Source organism: Somniosus microcephalus, chromosome 26 (genome assembly GCF_052327205.1).
Source record: "Somniosus microcephalus isolate GS21.2 chromosome 26, FLI_Smic_1.0, whole genome shotgun sequence".
Lineage (NCBI taxonomy): Eukaryota > Metazoa > Chordata > Chondrichthyes > Squaliformes > Somniosidae > Somniosus > Somniosus microcephalus.
This window is the reverse complement of record NC_141012.1, coordinates 40,568,288-40,594,300: the sequence shown is the minus strand read 5'-3', so window position 1 is coordinate 40,594,300 and position 26,013 is coordinate 40,568,288. Positions and strand designations below refer to the sequence as shown.

General features: G+C 46.5%; 1 protein-coding gene across 2 annotated transcripts in view; it reads left to right on the top strand.

Moving 5' to 3' along the window:
• The window catches only part of robo4 (roundabout, axon guidance receptor, homolog 4 (Drosophila)), a 183,740-nt gene that overhangs the window by 14,689 nt on the left and 143,038 nt on the right, over window positions 1–26,013 (top strand). The window contains exon 1 of one of the 2 annotated variants that reach the window (XM_085968075.1): window positions 7,196–7,751. The exons of the other annotated variant lie outside the window; for it this stretch is intronic. Coding sequence (XP_085824201.1) covers window positions 7,685–7,751 — 67 coding nt within the window. The 5' untranslated portion in view covers window positions 7,196–7,684. Of the gene's footprint in view, window positions 1–7,195; window positions 7,752–26,013 lie in introns of those variants that run through there. 2 annotated transcript variants of the gene reach the window in all.

The window sequence follows — 26,013 nt, the reverse complement described above, 5'->3', positions numbered from 1 at the left end:
CGTCTTTTCCCCTCACGGATAGTTCACAAATTCCTTGTGTAGTTCATCCACCAACAAACATATTGATTCCACTTTAAATACTCCATCAGTTTGTCATTAGCAGGTAGTAATAGTATTGCCATTTTCACTGGAACAATCGCAAAACAACCTCACTTCACTTCCAAGACTTCTTAACATAAAACACCAATCAAATCCTTCATCTTACACCAAACCATGTTCCTGGCTGATTTCCATATTTTCATTTATTCTCCTAATATAAAATTTGAAATCCAATTGTTTATAGTACCATTTAACCCCGTTTTTGAATCTAATTTAAGTCGAAAAACCCTCCATAATAATTGCCTTTGAGATCAGTTCTTAATAGTGTTTATTGTTCTGATATAACATTCCCTGCCTGCCTATTCCTTTAAACAATCCCTTTGACTACTTGTGCATTGATTTATCATTTGCCAACATTCTTTTATGTCTATTCACCTGATTTTCTTTCTAAATTGCTCTTAGTAAAATTATGTACCATTTCTCTTAGCAGTGAATGATTAAATTTAACTTACATGGAAATTATATAAATTGGAAGGCAAAGATACAAAAAAGGATAATTTAGCAGAGTAGTAAAATTCCTGATGTCGCAAATTACTATCCGTCCATTATTTGATCCTTCTTGTCTCGGATATTTCATTGATTCATCCTGGTCCAATTTAGTTTTGCCTTTGCATTCAGCAATGCAATGTGGCAAATAGAAGGAAGGGGTTAATTACTCCTTCACTGCGAAGAAAACCATTGGGTTTGGGGGATGAGTCATCCAGCACAGTAGCAGTTTCAATGTGCTGCTAAGTCAATTTTAAAAAAACTTTGTAAATGTTCAGACTTTGTAATTCCCCAAAGCTGTTTTTACCTTTTCACCCCCAAAAAACTCTGTGCATTTGAACAGTGGTATAATGTAAATTACAGGCAAAATAAGTCCATACCACACGTCTTTAACCCAGAAAGTATACAACCAAACACTTGTTATGAAAGCACAAAGGCTTCCTTAAATCTCCCATTTCTTTGTGGGCACAATCTTAAATTAAAATGATCCAGGTACCTTAATCACACGCAATCATTAAAGTCTTATTTGCTCTCGTCCACCTTCAAATATTGATTCCTTGTTATGGATTGACTAACTCAAAAGTGCCAAATTTTATGCAAGAATCCCAAGTCGTACGCACAAGGAATATCAACACAGTTTAAATAACTAGCTGTCTGTAGTGGCCAGCCACAGAAAACCAGTATTCATAATTTGATCATTTGATCAGACACACGGTCTGTTAATTTCAGTTTTCAAACCCAATACCAGAAGAACTCAATATCGCAACATATTTGTATATATATACAGAGAAAGCAATTAACAAACATAAGTCTGCATATGCGCATAGAAAAGACACTGATCAAAATCCCAACATTTCCGTTACAGTAATAGCAACAACAGGGATTACAAAGGGTTAAACTGATTTCAGTTCTGTAAAACACTACAACATTTAACAACAGAAAGAACACACATGTAAAGAGACAGTACATTTAAAGTACTCGCAACACAAGAGAAAGTCTCTTAGTCTGTTACGTCAATTCTGTTAACTCACAATTTCAATCTCTGATACTTGCTGTGGGCTTTCAATTTCTTTATCTTCCTAAATCTGTTCTTACTCTTCTCATATCTAATAAAGGAATTTCTACCAAACTGCTTTACAGCCTTTGCCGCAAAAGGGCTAATTGTCCCTTTTCACTCTCAGTTTAGAGACAGTTCCTTTTTACAGAAACTGTAAATGCTCCTAAACAAGCCACAGCTGCTTGTTGGCCAACAATCTTATCTTTCACTGTCTGAATGTTCTTCTCCTGTGCTTCTACTTCTAACTGTTCCTGCTTATTCTCTTGTTTAAAATCCTCATAGGATATACACGACTAGGGAATCTTACACCTTGAACTGGTTCGCTATTGGCCTTGAACTGGTTCTCTATTGGCCTTGAACTGATTCCCTATAGGCCTTGAACATTCCCTATAGGCCTTGAACTGGTTCGCTATAGGCCTTGAACTGATTCCCTATAGGCCTTGAACTGGTTCTCTATTGGCCTTGAACTGATTCCCTATAGGCCTTGAACTGGTTCTCTATTGGCCTTGAACTGATTCCCTATAGGCCTTGAACATTCCCTATAGGCCTTGAACTGGTTCGCTATTGGCCTTGAACTGGTTCGCTATTGGCCTTGAACTGATTCCCTATAGGCCTTGAACATTCCCTATAGGCCTTGAACTGGTTCGCTATTGGCCTTGAACTGGTTCGCTATTGGCCTTGAACTGATTCCCTATAGGCCTTGAACTGATTCCCTATAGGCCTTGAACTGATTCCCTATTGACCTTGAACTGATTCCCTATTGGCCTTGAACTGGTTCCCTATAGGCTTTGAACATTCCCTATTGACCTTGAACTGATTCCCTATTGGCCTTGAACATTCCCTATTGGCCTTGAACTGGTTTTCTATAGGCCTTGAACTGGTTCGCTATTGACCTTGAACTGGTTCCCTATAGGCCTTGAACTGGATCCCTATAGGCCTTTGAACTAGTTCTGTTTTATTCTGAACTAGTTCTCTTTTAGCCTTGAACTGGTTCTCCTGGCCTTGCTCCCAGTGCTACGAATGTGTCTCCTTTGTTGAATAGATTCCACGGTGCCAGTGCGACAGACAAAATGCTTTGCCAGAAGAAGTTCAAGCCTGCACAGTTGGTTGAAAAGTTATGATTGCTGAATGGTATTTCTTGCTGCTGGTGTTCCACTGACACCCGAGGAAGGTCAGTGCAGGCCAATGATGGAAAAACTGCATCTCTGACCTGGAGGGGCGGGCTGCTCAGAGTCAGAACAGAAAAGAGACCGTAAGTAACAGTGTTTACATCGCTGCTGTGACATGGCTGCCTCCAGGGGCTCTGGGGAAAAACACCTCTTCAGATGGGTGTCGGTATCTCCAGCCACCAAATCAGGGCTGCCATAGTCAGGAGCTACCCTCAGCAACAGCAATGTCAGGTAAGTATACCATGAGATACAGAAAAAACATTTCATAATGTACTGTCGCCTTGGCTCAGTGGTAGCACTTTCACCTCTGAGTCAGATAGTCATCTGTTCAAGCCCTACTCCGGGACTTGAGTACCTAAGGTCGGCTGATACTTCAGTAAAGGACTGTGTGATTATTACTTTGTCAGATTTTTCAAATGAGATCGTAATCTAAGGCCCCACCTGCCCTCTCAGATGGACACATACTTTGTTTTTGAACAATACAAGGTGGGAAGTGAGGTCCCACAAGGATCAATGCTGGGATCACTGTTGGTCACAATTTATATTAACGATTTAGACTTTGGAATCAAAAACACAATTTCTAAATTTGCGGACGACATCAAATTTAGGGGGGGATAGTCAACACTGAGGAGGACAGCAACAAATTAGAAGAAGACATTAATAAACTTGTAGAATGGGCATACAATTGGCAAATGAATTTCAACATAGATAAGTGTGAGGTATTGCATTTTGGTAAGAAAATTAGGAAAGTCACATATTACTTGGAAAATAAGAATCTAAATGGGGTAGAAGAGCAAAGGGATCTGGGAGTACAAATACACAAATCAGTAAAAGGAGCGATGCAGGTCAATAAAAAAAGCAAACCAAGTACTAAGGTTTATTTCTGGAGGAATAGAATTGAAAAGTAGAGAGGTTATGCTAAACTTGTATTGAACCCTGGCTATTCCACACTTGGAGTACTGCGTACAGTTCTGGTCGCCATATTATAAAAAGGATATAAAGGCACTGGAGAGGGTGCAAAAAAGATTTACAAGGATAATGCCAGAACTGTGAGGTTATATTTATCAGAAAAGGATGAACAGGCTGAGTCTCTTTTCTCTGTGGCTGAGGGGTGACCTAATAGAGGCCTTTAAAATTATGAAAGGTTTTGATAGAGTAGATACAGAGAGAATGTTTCCACTTGTGGGGAAGAGCAAAACTAGAGGCCATCAATATAAGATAGTCACCAAGAAATCAAATAGGGAATTCAGAAGAAATTTCTTTACCCAGAGAGTGGTGAGAATGTGGAACTCGCTACCACAGGGAGTGGTTGAAGCGAATAGTATAGATGCATTTAAGGGGAGGCTGGACAAGCATATGCGGGAGAAGGGAATAGAGGGTTATGCTGATAGAGTTAGATGAGAAATGATAGGAAGAGGCTTAAGTGGGGCATAAACACTGATATGGACTGGTTGGGCCGAATGGTCTGTTTCTGCGCTGTACATTCTATGTAATTCTATGTAAAAAATACCAACCCTGAGCCATTCCTGGGCCATGACATTGTGCTTTCTTGGAAATCTACCTGAGCTACATCTGCAGTGGTCTCGATTCCACCAATATTTTAACTTTAGCAAAATACTGCGGGTGCTGGAAATCTGAAATATTTTAACTCTGGTTTCCTGAGGTCTGAAATGCACCACGCAGGATTTTGAGTTTGCCAGATATACTGGACACTAGAGATATGCCCTTAAGCAATTTTTTAACTCCTCTTTGCCTCCAACAATACCCATGCCCTTTCACCACTTCAGGTCGTCCCAAAGTGCTTTACAGTCAATAAAGTACTTGCGAAGTGTAGTCACTGCGGTAATATAGGAAACGCGGCAGCCAATCTTCACACAGCAAGCTCCCTCAAACTGCAATGAGATAAATGACCAGATAATCTGTTTCTTTAGCTGCTGGTTGAGTGATAGATATTGGCCAGGACACTGGGAGAACTCTGGGAGAATAGTGCCATGGGACCTTTTACTTCTACCTGAGAGGGTAGATTGAGCCTCAGTTTAACATCTAATCCAAAAGACGGCACCTCCAACAGTGCAGCACTCCCGCAGTACTGCATTGAAGTGCTCCCCTAGAATATGTGCTCAAATCTCTGGAACAGGATTGAACTCACAAACTTCTGAGTGAGAGACATGAGTGCTACCACTCAGCCAAGGTTGACCAATAGTAAAGCTTTGCGGGATGACAGAATGTAAAGCAGATTCATTAGGCTCCTACTAATAACTGCAACCATAGTGGGCGGGTGCGGTGGGGTGGAGGTGGATAGAGCGGGATTGCGCCCTTGCCAACTTATTTTGACCTGGCTTATATCTCCCCTCTTTGGAACTAATGTTTAAATAGGTTACTGATGGTAAGATGCACTTTTTCCATCAAATATTGAGCGATATTACAGGAGCAGGGTGCAGCTGGGGGCAACTGTAAGACGGACGATGACTCATGAATGTGACCCTGCCGGGTTGAGTGACCTCTGCGCACTGCCCGCCCCATTTATATTTGTCAGCAGAATCCAGTCTCTGCAGGTTTGCTGGGCTTTGGTGTGAAATGCCGAGATTGAATCGTAGAGGAGTGTGAACACAGGGGATGGCGGCTTCAGGTATAGCCCAGTGCAACAACAACATGCATTTATATAGCGCTTTTAACATAGTAAAAATTGTCCCAAGGTGCTTCACAGGAGCGTTATCAGACAGAAGGTGCTTCATCCAACATCAGTTTGACAGACGCACCTTTTCATGATTTTACAATGTGGTTGGTTTCTCCTGGTTGGGCCATTTATATTTCTGTAACTGGACTATCTGTCTTTGGCTGCACTTGTCAAATCTAAAAGTGCCTTTAATGTGCTGACACTGGCAAGACTACCTGTTTAGGGCTACAGATAGCAAGCAGAAGATGCTGATGGTGATATCTGCTCCTGAAGCAATACTATTGGGAGGACTCTCTTGGTGAGTTGTCCTCTTTAAGGGTACTGATAGAAAGAACGTTCATTCACTTAGCACCTTGTCATCTTTTCTATAGTCCGAAAGTGCTTCACAACCAATAAATTACTTTCGAAGTGCAGTCACTGTTGCTATGTAGCAAATGTGGCAGTTAATTTGTGCACAGCAAGGTCCCACAAACAGATGAATAATTACGCCATCTATTTTTGATGGTGCTCGTTGAGGGAGAAATGTTGGCCAGGGCAGAGAATTCACTGCTGTCCTTCAAACAGTGACCTGAGTTCTTAATACCCACCTGAACAGATAGGCCTCCTTTTAGTCCCTCATCCGTATTCTACACTTCTGACAATGCAGCACTCCCTTAGTACTGCACTGAAGTGTTAGCCTGGATTATTTGCTCGGTCCTAGAGTCTGGACTTCCTCACAGAGGGGAACAGATTTTTTTATTCATTCATTCATGGTAAGACCAGCATTTATTGCCCATCCCTAATTGCCCTTGGTGGTAGTAAGCCGCCTTCTTGAATACAATTGAGTGGCTTCCGAGGCCATTTCAGGTGACAGTTAAGAGTCAACCACATTGCTATGGATGTGGAGACTTCGGCCTAGAAATTCAGTGCCCTTAGCACCGATTTTGCGGCGCTAGAGGGCCTAGCGCTGCAATTGGCGCCGGTTCCTAAATTGCCTGGGGCTCTTCCGCGGCGGTAGACCGGTAGCGCTGCGCCGGCACCGATGACGTCATCGGTGTGCGCAGCGTCCCGGTTGCCGTGGTAACCCGGCCCCAAGCCGATATTCAGTTGCGCCCGCCTCGCCCGTGGCAGGCGCAACTAAGACTCTGGCAACAGAGTCTTCCCCCAGTGTGCGCCGGCGCATAAAGGTGGAGCGGCGGCCGGCCGCGTTCCCGGCGGCCGCCTGCCCGCACCTCCCTTCCCGGACTCCTGCATTCCCCCCCCGCGGCCCTGATCAGTGTCTCATGCGAGCCCGGCACTTCCCCGAGGTGCCGGGCTCAGATGTCGGGTCAATCCGCCGGACAGTTGTCGGCTGCAGGCAGCTCCTCCTTAACAGGAGGAGGAGGCCTGCAGTTCCCCCGCCTGCCGCACCGCATCGGGTGCCGCAGCGGGGGATTAGCGCCGGGAAACCCAAGTTGACGCCCGTTTTGAGGCGCTAAAGGAGGGTTTTAGCGCCCGCCGCCGTCTGGGCCCGGCGCACCCGAATTTTCGTCGGGCGCTGCCACATTACCGCTGGCGCAAACTTTCTGGCGCTACAGCCCTGGCAAGACCAGAACCCAATTTCTAGGCCTTCATCTTTAAGGGGAGCTAACTGCATCCGTTTGGCCTGAACGTTATCAGGTTGTATTAATACAGCCATCTGCAGCCTTGAAAGAGTTAAATGTCAGGGCGGGGCCATGGTGCTGAGAGAGCCAGTGTGATGGGGTGGGGGCTGTGGATGCGGGTCCCATCATCTGCACCCAGGGTGAGGGTGGCATCGGGCAGTTCAAGAAATGTAAAGGGGAGGAGAGAAAGCAAAACACAGCTAGATGATAGGTCGGCGCGCCAAGAAACTTCAAACAAACCGCAGCAAAGCAGGAGTTGGGATTTAAACAGACTCGGCGAAGAAGAAAGGATGCCAGAAATTTGAGGGGTCGGAGCAGCGCTGAAAGTTTAACATTTTCTAAGAGTTTGATAAAGTTTGCTGGGAGTTTGAGAAAGTTTGCTGGGAGTTTGTGAAAGTTTGCTGGGAGTTTGAGACAGTTTGCTGGGAGTTTGAGAAAGTTTGCTGGGAGTTTGAGAAAGTTTGCTGGGAGTTTGTGAAAGTTTGCTGGGAGTCTATAGTTCAGCTAGTGGGACTTTTGCTGAAAGCGGGCTGGCGGCGGAGCTGCTTTCTCGGATGCTCGGTGAGAAGAGCGGATGGAGCTCGGGGTACCGCTGGTCCTCCGGGTCCTGCTCCTCGGGAAACTTTTCCTTTCTTTAGAAGGTGAGCGGAAAGTTTGGAAACTTTATTCTAATTTTTGCACCGTGAGTGACATCTGTTGCTATTTTAGAGTTGTTTAGAACTTTAAATACAAGTCTAGAAATCACAGAATAAAGTTTTCTGCTGTATTTAAATTATGTAGAAAAACTCTGATTAATTTTAAGACACTACATGCAACTATTTTAAGGTCTAACTCGCTATTTTGGTAAATTGTCAGATGAAACCCATTTAAAGTTACTGTGAATTATTTAGAAAATGAATCTCATTCGTGTTGTGGTTCAGATGAAATTAATTAATTGTACTTTATAAATTCACCCTCTCTCCCCAACTAGCGAGCCAGGCATGTTATTTTCTATTTAATATTTACACAGGCGAAATCCCATTCATTTTTGGTTTCAACTTCCTCTTCAGTTTTATTGGGAACGGGAAAAATAAAATCCTTCAGTGTCAATATTTGGATTTCTGAAACCATCTAAGCTTTGTTTATTGAAGAATCTGTCCTTTAAATAATTTGCAGTCTGCTGTAGGTCCACCACTCTTAAATTGCGTGCAGTCTGTTTTTGAGATTGTTGATGTAACGAGATAAAGTTGTACAGAACAAAAACTAGTTCGTGTAAACAGATCTCCGGTTCCCTAAATATTGCTTTGAAGCCTTTGTGTGCTTTTGGTGCAAAGCTGTGAATCATTGTAACGAGGGTGGGATAGTTTAAGAAGTATGTATTGTGTGGTTTTGATTTATTATAAATATAATCGCGTCCAGCCAGAGAACTTTTATAAGGGATACGGCAAACTCACCAGGTCCATTTGAAATGGCTCCTGTTTAAGGTGCTTCATCCAGACACAACAAATTCCACCCACACACAAATACAGGCACTGACAGGAGCCGGAACAAACCTGTAATTAAATCAATTTACATTTTAAAAAGAACATCTTATTTTATTTGACTTCCTTTGCACTTTTGGAAACAAGTTACACATTTAGTCAGAATTTATTTACAACGCCTCTTTAATTTCCACCCCCCCATATTATTTTTTGCCCAAACTATGAATTCAAACCTTACACACGATTCTCTGATGATTCATGCAATGTAATTTTTGTAAAATTGTAATCTGTTTTATTATTTTATATTAATAGAAAGAAAAGAAAGACTTGCATTTCTATAGCGCCTTTCATGACCTAAAAAGTCTCAAAGAACTTTACAGCCAATAAAGTACTTTTGAGGTGTTGTCACTGTTGTAATGTAGGAAACGCAGCAACCAATTTGCACACAGCAAGCTCCCACAAACAGCAATGTGATAATGACCAGATCATCTGTTTGTGATATGTTGATTGAGGATAAATATTGGCCAGGACACCCGGGAGAACTCCCCTGCTCTTCTTCGAAATAGTACCATGGGATCTTTTACATCCGCCTGAGAGCAGACGGGGCCTCGGTTTAATGTCTCATCTGAAAGACGGCACCTCCGACAGTGCAGCATTCCCTCAGCACTGCACTGGGAGTGCCAGCCTAGATTTTTGTGTTCAAGTCTCTGGAGTGGGACTTGAACCCACAACCTTCTGACTCAGAATTGAGAGTGCTGCCCAATGAGCCACGGCTGGCACTTCAATGCTTTGTCGTTAGCCTCTCCCAATGGCTCGGTTGGTAACTGCACAAGAAGGACTTGGATTCCGTCCTCAGTGTGTGCTGATCTCTGCCTGGGCTGGTCGTGGGCCACTAGAATTGGCCTCAGTACCAGCTGGAAAGAAGAGAAATCTGCCAGGTTCCCCACTCTTCAATCCTGTCGGAAAGTGCTCCCAGACACTGGGCCTGTTGCTTTGCTCAATGAATAACAACAATTTGAATTTATATAGCACCTTTAATGTAGGAAAATGTAACAAGGTGCTTCACAGGAGCGTTGATACTGAGCCACGTGAGATATTAGGACAGGTGACCAAAAGCTTGGTCAAAGAAATAGGTTTTAAAGAGTGTATTAAAGGAGGATAGAGAGGCTTAGGGAGGAAATTCCAGAGCTTAGGGCCAAGGCAGCTGAAGACACAGACCCAATAATGGGGTGAAGGAAATCGGGGATGTACAAGAAGCCGGAGTTTGAGGAGCGCAGAGATCTCAAAAATCTGATTATCTGGTCATTCATCTCATTGGTGTTGATGGGGAATGGCACATAACCTACTTACCAATAGTGACTATACTTCAAAAGTAGGTCATTAGAAACATTTCAATGACATAAAACGCTGTATCGTGCTAGTCATTTCAGAGATTGTTTTTACGCAGCGAGTTATGATCTGGAATGCACTGCCTGTAACGGTGTTGGAATCAGATTCAATAGTAACTTTCAGAAGGAAATTCAATATATAATTGAAAAGGAAGAAAGTAGAGGGCGATGGGAAATAATGGGGAGTGGGACTAATTGGATAGCTCTTTCAAAGAGCTGGCACAGGCACAAAGGGCAGATGGCCTCCATTTGTGCGATATGATTCTATGAGGTTATATAGCTCCTTATCATATTGTCAAATTATCTCAGTAATACATGCAATGTATTCGCTTTTTGGGAGTGCAATATAGGCAAATGAAATGGCCATTCTGTATCAGCAACATGGCACCAGCAACAATGAGATGAATGACCAGGTAATATGTTGGAGCTCATGGACCTCTTTGTCTCTTAAGATTGAGACCATCCATTCAACTGCCTCTGACACTTTTCTTTCTTCCCCTAGCCCACCGGGCCAAATTTCCTCTAAGGTTCCCCCCTGCCCTAGCCCTCAACTCATATCTTTTTCCAGTTTCTCTCCGATCACACCTCATGACCTCTCTGTGCTCATCTTGTCCTTGAGACCCACTTCCTGCTCCCTCAACACTATTCCCACCAAACTGCTGACCATCCAACTTCCTTTTCTGGCTCCCATGTTAGCTGACATTGTTAATGGTTCTCCCTCCTCAGGTACTGTCCCCCTCTCCCTCAAATCTGCTGTCATTACCCCTTTCCTCAAAAAACCCTTGACCCCTCCGTACTTGCAAACTACCACCCCATCTCCAACCTCCCTTTCCTCTCCCAAGTCCTTGAACGTGTTGTCACTTCCCAAATTCATGCCCATCTTTCCCGCAACTCCATGTTTGAATCCTTCCAATCAGGTTTCCGCCCCTGCCACAGTACCGAAACGGCTTTCATCAAAGTCACAAATGACATCCTTTGTGGCTGTAATAAATGTAAACTATCCCTCCTCGTCCTTCTTGACCAGTCTGCAGCCTTTGACACTGTTGACCACCCCATCCTTCTCCAATGCCTCTCCACCATCGGGGTGGGACTGCACTCACCTGGTTCCATTCTTATCCATCTAATCATAGCCAGAGAATCACCTGCAATGGCTTCTCTTCTCGCTCCCGCATCGTTACCTCTGGAGTCCCCCAAGAATCTATCCTTGGCCCCCTCCTATTTCTCATCTACATGTTGCCCTTTGTCGACATCATCCGAAAACACAGCGTCAGTTTCCACATGTACGCTGACGACACCCAGCTCTACCTCACCACCACTTCTCTCGACCCCTCCACAGTCTCTAAATTGTCAGATTGCTTGTCCGACATCCAGTTCTGGATGAGCAGAAATTTTCTCCAATTAAATATTGGAAAGACCGAAGCCATTGTTTTCAGTCCCCGCCACAAACTCCGTTCCCTAGCCACTGACTCCATCCCTCTCCCTAACATCTGTCTGAGGCTGAACCACACTGTTCGCAACCTTGGTGTCATATTTGACCCTGAAATGAGCTTCCGACCACATATCCACGGCATAACTAAGACCGCCTACTTCCACCTCCGTAACATTGCCCGTCTCCGCTCCTGCCTCAGCTCATCCGCTGCTGAAACCCTCATCCATGCCTTTGTTACCTCTAGACTTGACTATTCCAACACATTCCTGACTGGCCTCCCACATTCCACCCTACGTAAACTTGAGGTCATCCAAAACTTGGCTGCCCGTGTCCTAACTCGCACCAAGTCCTGTTCACCCCATGTGCTCGCTGACCTACATTGACTCCCGGTTAAGCAAAGCCTCGATTTCAAAATTCTCATCCTTGTTTTCAAATCCCTCCATGGCCTCGCCCCTCCCTATCTCTGTAATCTCCTCAAGCCCCACAACCCCCAGAGATATCTGCGCTCCTCTAATTCTGCCCTCTTGAGCATCCCTGATTATAATCGCTCAACCATTGGTGGCCGTGCCTTCTGTTGCCTAGGCCCTAAGCTCTGGAATTCCCTGTCTAAACCTCTCCACCTCGCTACCTCTCTTTCCTCCTTTTAAGACGCTCCTTAAAACCTACCTCTTTGACCAAGCTTTTGGTTACCTGCCCTAATTTATCCTTATGTGGCTTGGTGTCACATTTTTTGTCTTATAATAGTCCTGTGCAGCGCCTTGGGACATTTTATTATGTTAAAAGCACTATATAAATACAAGTTGTTGTTGTTGTTGAGTGAGGATTATTGCCCAGGACACTGGGAGAACTCCCTGCTCCTCTTCTAAGTGTGCCACAGGATCTTTGACATCTACCGAACAGCAGATGGAACCTTAGTTTAACATCTTAATTGAAGGTTGGCACCTCAGACATTGACCTCTGACAATGCAGCTCTTCCTGGCGTATGTGTCTCGTTTATGTATGTAGGATTTTACCCCAGAATGCTAGAAAATGTTTGTTAGTATATTTCTCAATTATGATTGGTGGGTTTGGGCAGACTCAAATGATTGGTGCTACCAACTGCTGAGGTCAGGCGTAGCGTGAGATGCAGTCTGGGCCTTATTGGTTATGTTCACCATGCAGCTCACTCTGCTGCCGGTTGGGTGTACACAGCACTGTCATAGGTGACACAGTCAGGCTACACAGGTAGCACCAGCATTCCTGGTGCAAATCAAAGATGGCAGGATCAGTTCGGAGACACCTTGCTTTGTCTCATCTCAGACTTGCATTAAGTGTCAGGGTGACAGAAATGACGAGTCTTCATTCAGTGCCAGAGAGCGATTCAGTGTAGAGGCCAGGCCTGTTCCTGCAGGGATGAAGGGAAGCATGGCCACCGGAAGACACATGTGTGATGCGCAATTGCATACACAGAGTGTTGTCTCCACAGCAGTGGGGAGGGATTCAGACTCTTGCTCACGTTTGCACTGTGGATAATAAGTGGCATATACTGTAATGCCTAGAACTTTGGTGTCATCCAAAGAGGTTTGCGAGCCTGTCACAATAACAACTCGCAATTATATACACTCCTTACCCGCAGAAGGACGTGTCTGAGCACTTTACACTAAAGAGGGAAGGGATACGGTGGACACCACATATGGGGAAAGGAGAGAAACATAGAGATATAGAAGATAGGAGCAGGAGTAGGCCATTCGGCCCCTCGAGCCTGCTCCGCCATTCAATGCGATCATGGCTGATCATCCAAATTGAGTACCCGGTCCCTGCTTTCTCCCCATAACCCTTGATCCCTTTAGCCTTAAGAAATATATCCAACTCCTCCTTGAATATATTTAATGAATTGGCCTCCACTGCCTTCTGTGGTAGAGAATTCCACAGGTTCACCACTCTCTGGGTGAAGAAATTCCTCCTCATTTCTGTCCTAAATGGCCTACCCCTTATGCTTAGACTGTGACCCCTGGTTCTGGACTCCCTGACCATCGGGAACATCCTTCCAGCATCTAGTCTGTCTAGTCCTGTTAGAATTTTATAAGTTTCAATGAGATCCCCTCTCATTCTTCTAAACTCCAGCGAGTACAAGCCCAATCGATCCAATCTCTCCTCATACGTCATTCCTGCCATCCCAGGTATCAGCCTGGTGAATCTTCGCTGAACTCCTTCCATGGCAAGAACATCCTTCCTCAGATAAGGCGACCAAAACTGCACACAATACTCAATATGTGGTCTCACCAAGGCCCTGTACAACTGCAGCAAGACATCCTTGTTCCTGTACTCAAACCCTCTCGCTATGAAGGCCAACATACCATTTGCCTTCTTAACCGCCTGCTGCACCTGCATGCTTACCTTCAGCGACTGGTGCACAAGGACACCCAGGTCTCATTGCACTTCCCCTTCTCCCAATCTATTGCCATTCAGATAATAATCTGCCTTCCTGTTTTTGCTACCAAAGTGGATAACCTCACATTTATCCACGTTATATTGCATCTGCCATGCTTCTGCCCAATCACCCAACCTGTCCAAATCATCCTGGAGTTTCTCGGCATCCTCCTCACAGCACACACGCCCACCCAGCTTTGTGTCGTCTGCAAATTTGGAGATATTACATCTAGTTCCCTTGTCTAGATCATTAATATATATTGTGAATAACTGGGGTCCAAGGACCGCTCCCTGCGGTACCCCACTAGTCACTGCCTGCCACTCGGAAAAAGACCCGTTTATTCCAACTCTTTGCTTTCTGTCTGCCAACCAGTTCTCTATCCAAGTCAGTACCTTGCCCCCAATCCCATGTGCCTTAACTTTACATGCTAATCTCTTATGCGGGACCTTATCGAAAGCCTTCTGAAAGTCCAAATACACCACATCCACTGGTTCTCCCTTATCTATTCTACCAGTTACATCCTCAAAACATTCCAGTAGATTAGTCAAGCACGATTTACCCTTTGTAAATCCATGTTGACTTTTTCCGATCCTGTCACTGTTTTCCAAGTGCTCTGCTATTACATCTTTTATAATGGACTCTAGCATTTTCCCCACTACCAATGTCAGGCTTACCGGTCTGTAATTCCCCGTTTTCTCTCTACCACCTTTTTTGAATAGTGGGGTAACATTCGCTACCCTCCAATCCATGGGTACTGTTCCAGATTCCATCAAATGTTGGAAGATGACCAGCAATGCATCTACTATTTCTAGGGCCACTTCCTTAAGTACCCTAGGATGTAGATTATCAGGCCCTGGGGGTAAGGGATTGTAGAGGCTTTGAGGGGGTTACGCTCTTACTACTCCCCAATGGGTGCAGGGAACTCTGAAGTACTTTAGAAAGAGCGCTTCTTCATCAGAGAATGGTCCTGGTCCTTGTAGCCGATCTTTTGCTGTAGTATCATTAGTAACCGTATTGCCAATACCACTCCATGGGATACAACCAGTAATGGGTGGGCTCGGGGATTGCTGTCCATACTTGATACCTACACTTGCTAACTTTGCAGCAGGGGTCAATGGTTAACAATCAAGTGTAGGATCCCTGGTTAATGTTATAGCCTCCCCCATAGCATGTGACCCCTTCTGCAGCCTTGGCCAAGATCAGGTGACTCAGCCTAGCCCACGGGTTGTACCTTAGAACCTCTAGGTCTATATGGCTCAGTGCTGTTTACAACTGAGTCATTGAGGGAGCGTGACCTAGTCCCTTGCAATGATTAGAGGAGTGAGTAATGTAGATGAAGCAAGCTATTTAACTTGATTGCAGAGCTGAAAGATGTAAATGTGAAGATAGAAACCTGAATTGAGATGGGAGATTCAAAAATTTTTTTTTCCCATAGATTTATGGAACGACTGTCAGAAAAAAAAAATTAACATCGTGTTGATTGACACCACAGGTAGCAAAGAGCTGGCTAATTATCTGTTTGTTAAATGTTCTAAGTATAAGGATAGACCCTGATGATCAAATGATCTGGTAGATGCTAATTAAAGGCTGATGCAATGCAGCTGCTCATTTGGGCAGGATGTGGACGCAGGGGGTGGGGCGGGATGTGAGTGTGGGATGGATGCGGAGGGGCCAGGGTCGGGGGAGGGGCGGGATGTGAGTGTGGGATGGATGCGGAGGGGCCAGGGTGGGGGCGCGGGGGGCGGGATGTGAGTGTGGGATGGATACGCAGGGGCCAGGGTGGGGGGCGGGATGTGAGTGTGGGATGGATATGCAGGGGCCAGGGTGGGGGCGTGGGGGGCGGGATGTGAGTGTTGGATGGATACGCAGGGGCCAGGGTGGGGGCGCAGGGGTGGGATCTGGGGGCGAGGTGTCTACAGGTTAACATTCTGGTGGTTTCCTTCAAGTAGCCTCACGGGTCAAGGAGAAATTGCAGCGATTTATCCTGGAGGTTTTGTCTGCAGAAGATCTTCCAACCGGAGGCAAATTTTGAGGGTCCTTTAAGGACAGCTGGTTAGGCCGCATATAGACCAGATAATCCTAACGCAGCAGGCCAGATGCCTACTGCATTCAGCGCAAACCAGTATCCTAAAAGAGACGTCAAGCCCCTTCTCAGTATATTCAAGGGATCTAACGCTTGTTTTAGGTGACCGTCAGGGACTCCTCTACGGCGACCAAACCAATATGGCGTCAAACGTGTTTCTGATGCTGTTCGGATGTGGGTGTCGGCCTCCCAGATTAGACCTCTTTGCACCTACGTTCCCCTCTCATCCAATTTTAACCACAATTACTAACAGCATTTATTATAATTATGGCTTTCTCAGTTCTAGAGTAATTGTTATTTTAATGCTGTCTTGTTATTTCTGTTCTCTTTTGGAATGCAGTGATCATGTGTACACCTGGAGAGCAATCTGTCTCCTGTGCTAGTTAGCAGTTATTACTGTACGAGCCAGGAGATGAACCAAGCTAAGATTACAAGGCAACCCCGATGGTTAGGCATGTAACTACGCTATCACATGTGGTACTGAGCCACACAGGCAAGGAAGATCCCAGATTCAATCTCTTGGTCGTGCTGTTTTTTTTTATTCGTTCCTGGGATCTGGGTGTCGCTGACGAGGCCAGCATTTATTGCTCATCCCTAATAGGTTAGCTGATATCAGCTTGGGTGGCAGGGTGCCTGCTCTTGATTGGTATCACGTGACCCTTCTGTGATTCCCCACGCAGTCAAATAGCCCCACTGATGGTCATTGTCTGGGTTTGGCTCTTTGGTGAGGTAAAGAAAAAAAGAAAAATAGCATCTCAGGACATATCGAAGCGAATTATGTACTTTTTTGAAGTGTAGTCACTGTTGTAATGTGGGAAATGCGGCAGCTAATTTGCGCATAGTAAGCTCCCACAAAGAGCAATGTGATAATGACCAGATAATCTGTTTTTAGTGATGTTGGTTGAGGGATAAATCTTGGCCAGCACACCAGGGAGAACTCCCCAGCTCCTCTTCGAATAGTGCCACGGGATCTTTTATGTCCACCTGAGAGGGCAGACGAGGCCTCGGTTTAATGTCTCATTGGAAAGACGGCACCTCCGACAGTGCAGCACTCCTTCAGCACTGCACTGAAGTGTCAGCCGAGAATGTGTGCTCAGGACTCTGGAGTGGGACTTGAACCCACAACCTTCTGACTCAGAGGCGAGAGTGCTGCCCACTGAGCCACAGCTGACCTGTATCTTGGCATGAGTTGCCAGAGGAGGTGAAAAAATGGAATAAGAAAAATGATCAGGTTAATTCAGTGACGTGAGGAGCAAAGTAGGGCACCATTAATAAAATCCAAAAGTTTCTTTTGTGCCCCGCCAAAATTGACTCATTCTCTCTCCTTTCTCCTGAAAAATTCCCTCCGATTCTCTCTCCTTTCTCCTGAAAAATTCCCTCCGATTCTCTCTACTTTCTCCTGAAAAATTCCCTCCTATTCTCTCTACTTTCTCCTGAAAAATTCCCTCCGATTCTCTCTCCTTTCTCCTGAAAAATTCCCTCCGATTCTCTCTCTCTTTCTCCTTTCTCCTCCTCCTCCTGAAAATGGTGACTCGTATTTACAGCTGTCATTTTGTTCTGGTAAATTTTGGGGAAAATCATGTATTAGCCACCGGTCAAAAGCAGTGCGTATCGTTTTTCCAGGCACAGAACCTCACTAGACGGGAGCACGGAATGAAGAATTGGGCCTTCGTATCACAGCCCTGCCTCTGACCAGTGCTCGCGTCCCATGAGGTTCCGAGCCAGGAGCGACATTTACGCCGTTGACATCGCTACTTGATTTTGTTAAAACAAAGTCGGCTTTAATGGCCTCCGGTATTTCACACTATCAGAGTATTCAGCTGTCCTGTGGGAAGAATTGACCTGCCTTCCTTGTGTTGGATGCAGTGCATGAACCTCTAGTACAACAATCAATTGTGTTCAAAATCCCCTGGGCTGAAATAAGGCCAGTTTCACACAGAACGTAAGCTTAGTACTGTTATCGATTTTACTTTCTAATGAGTGCCTTACTGCTTATGAATGGGCAGCGTGATCTTGCAGGCACGGCTGCCTTGACGCCACTGAATTCTGGACCATTTCGCACGGGGAGCTTTATGCATTACTCGGACATCATGGTAACTTCACCCGTCTCGCCCTGCCGGCAGGGAAGGGCGCACAGGTCGGGGCATTGGGGCTACGTTACCCTATCTCTGACCCGGACTCCCTTCGAGTGGACAGGGAGCGTGAGGTGGGTGAAGTTACCCTCACATTATCCGGGAGACCGTTCTGTATAGGCCTGAGATAGACAACTTCTTAAAAAAAGTATATTTTAAAATGTAACATCAGCTGGCACGTGGTCGAGTCGTACAGTTCGGGACGGTCCCAGGTTTGATTCCTGGCCTGTGCTGAGTTAGTTCAACTCAATTGGCCTGGGGATCACAGACCTTAGAAACATAGAAACATAGGAGCAGGAGTCGGCCATTCGGCCCTTCGAGCCTGCTCCGCCATTCAATATGATCATGGCCGATCCTCTATCTCAATACCATATTCCCGCTCTCTCCCCATACCCCTTGATGCCTTTTGTGTCTAGAAATCTATCTATCTCCTTCTTAAATATATTCAGTGACTTGGCCTCCACAGCCCTCTGTGGTAGAGAATTCCACAGGTTCACCACCCTCTTGAGTGAAGAAATTTCTCCTCATCTCAGTCCTAAATGTCCTACCCCATATCCTGAGACTGTGACCCCTCGTTCTAGACCCCCCAGCCAGGGGAAACATCCTCCCTGCGTCCAGTCTGTCTAGCCCTGTCAGAATTTTATACGTTTCAATGAGATCTCCTCTCATTCTTCTAAACTCTAGTGAACACAGGCCTAGTCGACCCAATCTCTCCTCATATGACAGTCCTGCCATCCTTGAAATCAGCCTGGTGAACCTTCTCAGCACTCCCTCTATGGCAAGTATATCCTTTCTTGGGTAAGGAGACCAAAACTGCACACTGCACCTTGGGAGAGAATAAAAAACAATCATCCAGGTTTCACACTCCTGATCGTCACCTGGGAACTGTGGATGCGGGAGTCCCTCTGGTCCCTCGACAAATTCTCGTTTCCCATTGGTGCTCGGTTACCTGGACGGCCAGGCAGCAGTAGCAAAGCTTTGCATTGGCTTTGACACACTGGGGCTAGAAAGGGGAAAGAATTAGCCAGGGTTTCCATTCCTGAACACTGGGCCAATGGTGCTCGCTGGAACGTGCATGTGCATGGATGTCTGACGAGAACAAGAGCTGATGCGATCAATGGGCAATCGTTGCCCAGGCTCGCAGATCAGGAAGCGCCAATTTGGACAAAGTACCAGACAGTAAAGTTGTCCCCTGTTACAGGAGTCACGGCCTTTATTTTCACTCTTCTGCCATTTTCTTTCTCTGGGCCTCTGCTACTCTCAACAACAACTTGCATTTATACAGCGCCTTTAACGTAGTAAAATATCCCAAGGTGCTTCACAGGACCGTTATCAAACAAAATTTGACACCGAGCCACATAAGGAGATATTAGGGCAGCTGACCAAAAGCTTGGTCAAAGAGGTAGATTTTAAGGAGCGTCTTAAAGAAGGAGAGGCAGTTGGAGAGGCGGAGAGGTTTAGGCAGGGAATTCCAGAGCTTGGGGCCTTGGCAGCTGCTGGCACGGCCACCAATGATGAAGCTCAGGAATGCTCAAATGGCCAGAATTAGAGGAGCACAGATATCTCGGAGGGTTGTGGGGCTGGAGGAGATTACAGTGATAGGGAGGGGCGAGGCCATGGAGGGATTTGAAAACAAGGATGAGAATTTTAAAATTGAGGTGTTGCCTTACCGGGAGCCAATGTAGGTCAGCGAGCACAGGGATGATGGGTGAACGGGACTTGGTGCGAGTTAGGACACGGGCAGCCAAGGTTTTTGACGAACTCCAGTTTACGTAGGGTGGAATATGGGAGGCCAGCCAGGAGTGCGTTGGAGTAGTCAAGTCTAGGGGTAACAAAGGCATGGATGAGGGTTTCAGCAGCAGATGAGCTGAGGCAAGGGCGGAGACGGGCAATGTTAGAGGTGGAAATAGGCGGTCTTAGTGATGGCACGGATATGTGATTGGAAGTTCATCTCGGCATCAAATACTGTATGACACACAGATTGGGAACAGTCTGGTTCCGCCTCAGACAGTTGCCAGGGATAGGGATGGAGTTGGTGGCGGGGACCGGACAATGGCTTTGGTCTTCCTCTGTCACTCTCTCTCTGGTAAATTTTCATCTTCACCACCTTGGTGGTAATCTGACAGAGTGGATTTCCTGCCCTTTACAGAACCCGCCTGGTTTTTATTGAAATTACTGGAATGAAAATCAGGCGGGTTCTGTAAAGGTTCAGGTGATCTGATCTGCCAGGTACTGTCCTGGCTGTAAAGACAAAAATTAACTCCCAACATCTCCGTACATGCCATCCAGAGCAGTTTCACCACTGAAGGGAGGTCGGAGTGGGACTTCTGCCCACTGCCCTGACCTCGCTGTGACCCAGACCGGTCTTCCTGGCTCTGGCTGCATGGCGAGCTTCTGAAGATAGCAGCGCCACCCAGGAAAATGTACGTGGGGTTGTCCATGTGTTGTAGGGCCATTTTAAATGGGGTAGAAAGCCGTGAAGATGATAAATCTTTGGCTCCATTGGCTCGGGAAGAGCCCGCATAGAGGAAGCTAGTACAAAAATCACTTAGGAGAGTGAGAAGTGGCCAGCACAGTACGATGGGCGGGCGATCCACTCCATCAGGTTACCATCCTGCCAGTGAAGATGCAAATCTACCCCGTGTCTCTATACACACCAACCTAGAATTTAGTGAAAGCTGTCAGATCCGCCCCCTCCCCGGCCGCTAAAAAGATGACGGATCTCTTGTGTACCGGAAGATAATGGGGAAGGATTGTAGTGGGGTGCGGGGGGTTCCCACATTTCTCATTGAAAAATTTTGGGTGTGCATTGGCACTCTCTGTTTAATCTGAGTGTTAAATTGTTCACACAGGGTATGGGTATCACGATATCATGGAGGCTAGCTTCTCTCCTTTCACACCCTAGCTCATGCTGGCTCTCTTCTTCCACCCCGGCCACCAACTCCCCCCCCATCCACTAATGGTCATCAAAATAATTAAGAAAAGACTGAGAGCCACATGAGAAAATAAGTTTTCAAAAAAACCTCACAACCTAAAATAGAACAAATGGTACCTTGTAGCCTCTGCCTCCCTACATCTTCAAACATAAAATGGTGCCTCTGAATTCTAGGCAGCATCTCCTTGTTTCTAGTGAGGACCTGAAGGCTTGTCCCCAAAGGGATACGGGACCAAGGTGGATAAATGAAGGTGAGGTACAGGTCTGCCATAAGCTAATTGAATGGCGGACAAATCTCGAGGGGCTGAATGGCCGCCTCCTGTTCCCGTGTCACTCTGGCCACTTTCACCATCATACGAAAACAAAAGGTGGAAAAAAGTAATGTAAAGTCTAATCGCCGGACTGAAAATGCACAAAAATAAACAAACGGGCACACAGATATGAACAATGGACCACGGTGTGTGAGGGGCTTGCTCCGGAAAAGCAACAAGTTTAATCCAAATAATGATACTTAGTCTGAGCTGAGTTGTCTGATCCTAGCCAGGGCGGCTGCAGTCACTACGGTTGGTCTCTGTGCCCAGGGCTGGGAAGGGAAATGTCGGCCTAGATTCCTGCTCCTGATTGTTTTCCTGTCGCCTGCGCTCCTATGATCCATTTTGGGAAGCCCATGAACGGGCACCTAGTGAGGACAGGAATCCGTCTCCGCTTTAGCAAGGCTGGTATTAATACAGGCAAACCAATCAAACAGGAGAGGAGTTAGATGGTAGTGTGGTAAAGATGTTAACTAGCTTCGCAAACCGAGAGGTTGCGAGTTCAAATCCCACTGCAACAAGTTGTTGAAACTGAATTCAGTGATCTGGTACCAGGAAAGGAAAATGACAATGGAAGTGACTGTGGAAAATCCAACTGGTTCACTAATGCCTTTTAAGGAAGAGAACCTGCCATCCCAAGCTGGTCTGGTCTACACATGGCTCAATTCCCACATTACTTAGTTGACTCTTGGTTCCCTCAGGGCAACAAGGGAAAGGCAATAAATACTGCCCTGCCCACCATTCCAAGAGCAGCAACAGTCCACATGTTGCCGACACTGTTCATGAGAACGTGACACAGAAACATGCCTCAGTCTCGGCACTGTAATGAGTTAGAAAATCTGCATTACCACCAGCCTTTCGCTAGTGATTCTGTTAACCTGTCGAACACCTACTTTAAGCCTCCTTTCGCCTGGAGGTCCTGGTGAGAGATGCACCCACTTACAGGAGCAAAGTCAGGCATCAAGTGCCTGCATAAACCAGACTAAATGGTCCCTGTAGCCTCACGTACAAAGGCACCAACGACAATACCCTATCATAAACATCACTCTTTCAGAGCCCCTGCAGAATAAAAGGCGGACATCCTGACATCAGAACTCAATTGTTGTTGTTGAGAATGGACTGGCTCTGTTTCCATAGCCAGGCGCTGGCTCCATGCTTACACCCACCGACTTCCGGTCTGTGGTAGAAATAGCTCAGTTTTCGTATTATCCTGCTGCCCCCCGCCCTCCATTGCAGCGACTGGACATAGAAACAGCTTTCACATCAGAGTCCTTGATAAACAGGGAAGTGGTTTCTGAGGAACTGTCATCCTTGTGCCGGATATCTGAGGCTGGGGTTAAGTCAAAGTACAGGAAATTCCAACAAAGTCGGCACCTGATAAGTGAACAGAATGGAAACTCTTTTATCCACGGTTCGTCTGCTGCATAATCTGCCAGAATTTTCATGACAGAAAAGCTTATGGGAGACTGTGCTTAAATCAGCCTCGCAGCCCAAGAAAGATTGGTCTAGAAAATCGATGGTGCCACGCCTGTTTCTCGGGCGCTAAATGGGCACCTGAGCTTCCAATGTGGTGGGAATGAAGCACTTGCGTTCATTACGAGCAGGAGCGCGATGCCCACCATATTGGTATAGGCAAAGAAATAGGCATCCAGGGTCTGCGCCTGAAACGGGCATTAAGCCCTTTGCATATGCAAATCAAGGGGCCGAGTGCCTGTTTGAGGCCCCCTGTGCAAAATTGGGTTGTCCTGAATGGAGTCCGCGCCGGGCCGACTGCATTCAGGAAAATCAGGTCTGTACGTGGCCTAACTGGCGGTGATCCTTAAAAGGACCACTGGAGGCTGCCACTGAAAATGTAAGGCTATAAAAAATACGTACCTGAATGTGGAGTCGAGAGCAATGTTCCGCAAAAAATTTTTGGGGATGCGCGGCCCCTTTACAGTTTCGTGCATGCGCGAAATTTAAAATTAGAAAAGGTGGTCCCGGGCTGCATGGGACCAGCAGAAAGCCCCACGCGACCCGCGCAGCTTAGAGGAAACATTGGTCGAGAGTAGCCGCTGCCACCCGCCCCCCACTGCCAGCACCACTGTCAGAGGTGCCATCTCTCAAATGAGATGTGAAATTGAGGTCCCGTTTTCCCTTTCAGGCGGACATAAAAGATCCCACGGCACTATTTCAAAGAGAAGCAGGGGCATTCTCCCTGGTGTCCTGGCCAATATTTTTTTTTATCCCTCAACCAACATCACTAAAAGACAGATTATCTGGTCATTTGTCTCATTGCTGTTTGTGGGAGCTTGCTGTGCACAAAATGGCTGCCGCGTTTCCTACGTTACAACAGTGACTCCACTTCAAAAGTATTTCATTGGTTGTAGAGCGTTTTGGGATGTCCTGAGGTTCAGATCGGCTTTCTTGAATGTTGCTGTGCTTCTGTGAATGAGGTCTCACCCACTCGGTGTTGCAGTTTGGCACCTGTGTGGGGTTTAGGAAGCTGCAGGTTCCTCTGCACCATCACCAAAACATGGGCCGCGATTTCCCCTACTCGGCGGGTCCGTGGTGGGCGATGTCTGTGGCGGGGCCCGACCCCGCTGCTGGCTCCAGCCCACTGTCCAAAATGATTTTCCCCTGATTGGGCTTGTCAAGCCCGCCCAGCACGTTTGCTGGCCAATTGAAGGAAGCGGGTCCGATGACATCATTCGGTGACGCGTCATCAGCCGGTTTCCTTAAAGGGACCGTGCGCAAATTGATTTTGACATTTGTGCTGTCAGTGTTCTACACAATTGAGGTGCCGCACATACTGACGAGCACTGCACAAAGATACATGGCTGCACCCAGGCCCTCCCATGACTCCTTCCATATGCGGCGGAAGAGACCTCCCCAGGAGATCAAAGCAGCCTGGTTGCACATTGCACAGGAGGACGCAAGCAGGGATGTGGTCAGGCAGACCAGGCTGTAGTGGCGCAAACCTTTCAATGATCTCAGTTGATCACGAAACGTCAGTACAAAGCCACACTCAACCTCATCCTGCTGTGCCACTCATCACATCTCCATCAATCTGCCTTTCGTACCCTACTCCTGCACATCCTTACTCACACCAACTTACCTTGCACCTCCACCCATCCCTCTCTCTCTATCTGGGATGGCAGGAATGATGTATGAGGAGAGGTTGTGTTGATTGGGCTTATACTCACTGGAGTTTAGAAGATTGAGAGGGGATCTCATCGAAACCTATAAAATTCTGTCAGGCCTGGACAGACTAGATGCAGGAAGGATGTTTCTGATGGCCGGGGAGTCCAGAACCAGGGGTCATAGTCTAAGGATAAGGGGTAAGCCATTTAGGACTGAAATGAGGAGGAATTTCTTCACCCAGAGAGTGGTGAACCTGTGGAATTCTCTACCACAGAGGGTGGTGGAGGCCAGTTCATTAAATATATTCAAGAAAGAGTTGGATATATTTCTTAAGGCTAAAGGGATCAAGGGATATGGGGAGAAGGCAGGGACAGGGTACTGAATTTGGATGATCAGCCATGATCTCATTGAATGGTGGAGCAGGCTCGAAGGGCCGAATGGCCTACTCCTGCTCCTATCTTCTATGTTTCCATCTACATTATCACTTCCCCATCTCACTAGCCACCCCTCACACTCCCCCTCATCCTGCTGCAAGCATACCAACTAACAACACACAAGGGTAGCCACTTGTGTATTTTAGCCAATGTTCATGTGAAGTTTCTGTTAATCCTTTTAAACATTGAAATCTTTATTTTCAACACTTTGCGTTCTTGGACAAACTTGTGTGAACCTTTGGAAGTGGCTTAGTGAGTTGCAGTGAATGGTGAGACATACCTGTACCCCTTGCAATGGTCATGTGTGTGAAAGGAATGACTTGGGCATTGTAGGGATGCTTTATGGTGTTGGTGTGGGGTGGTGCCAACCTGGCGCATCATGTGGCAGCCAGGATGTACAGCATCAAGTGAAGTAAATTTGGTCATGGTGAGGCCATCCCTGGCCTCCCGGGCAGCAATGTGGTCGGGTGCTGATGCCCTCTGTCCTGTGCAGTATCAGTTGATTGCAGAGAAGGTTGGTGTTGTTGTTGGTGCTGCTGGTGTTGGGGCTGATCATGGTGGGATTCTGAGGACCAAGGTGAGATATTTTCAAGGGCACAGATGCTGATGTAATAGATGGCAGGTGAACTTGAGATGACAGAAGCGATCTGTCAATGGTGAGAGAGGTTGTTCCAATGAGGTGACACCGGATAGAGATTTTACTCTAAACACTTGCAACCTGTATAAAGCTCAATCTGAGTTCCAAATGCAGTAAGCAACAGCTTTTGCGCTTTGAAAGTGAACAACTGTGAGACGGGAGCTTTTATAGCACATTTGCAGCTGTCAAGTAATGAGATGACTCCATGGTCATACAACTCCCGACCTGCTTACCTGACATGATCCCCGAGCAGCGCGGACCCTGTGGGCGACCTCGTAAAATGTAAAGGTGAGCTCAAAATACTTCTTAATGGGCTGCTAACAAGTTCATAATGACCTGAATTGCCTCCCCCGCCGCTGCGTGTCAGGTCTGCTCAGCGCTGACAGACCCGACATCTGGGAAAGGTAGCGGGCTGAGAGCGGGGTTCCGACCCGCTGTCAAAATTTTTTTTTTTCCCCACCCGACCCACCGCCAGCTGACCACCCCCCCACCGAAAAATTCCCCCCATAGTGTCCACTTTCTGTGGCTTAATGACCTAAACAGGCCACTACACCAAGTGGG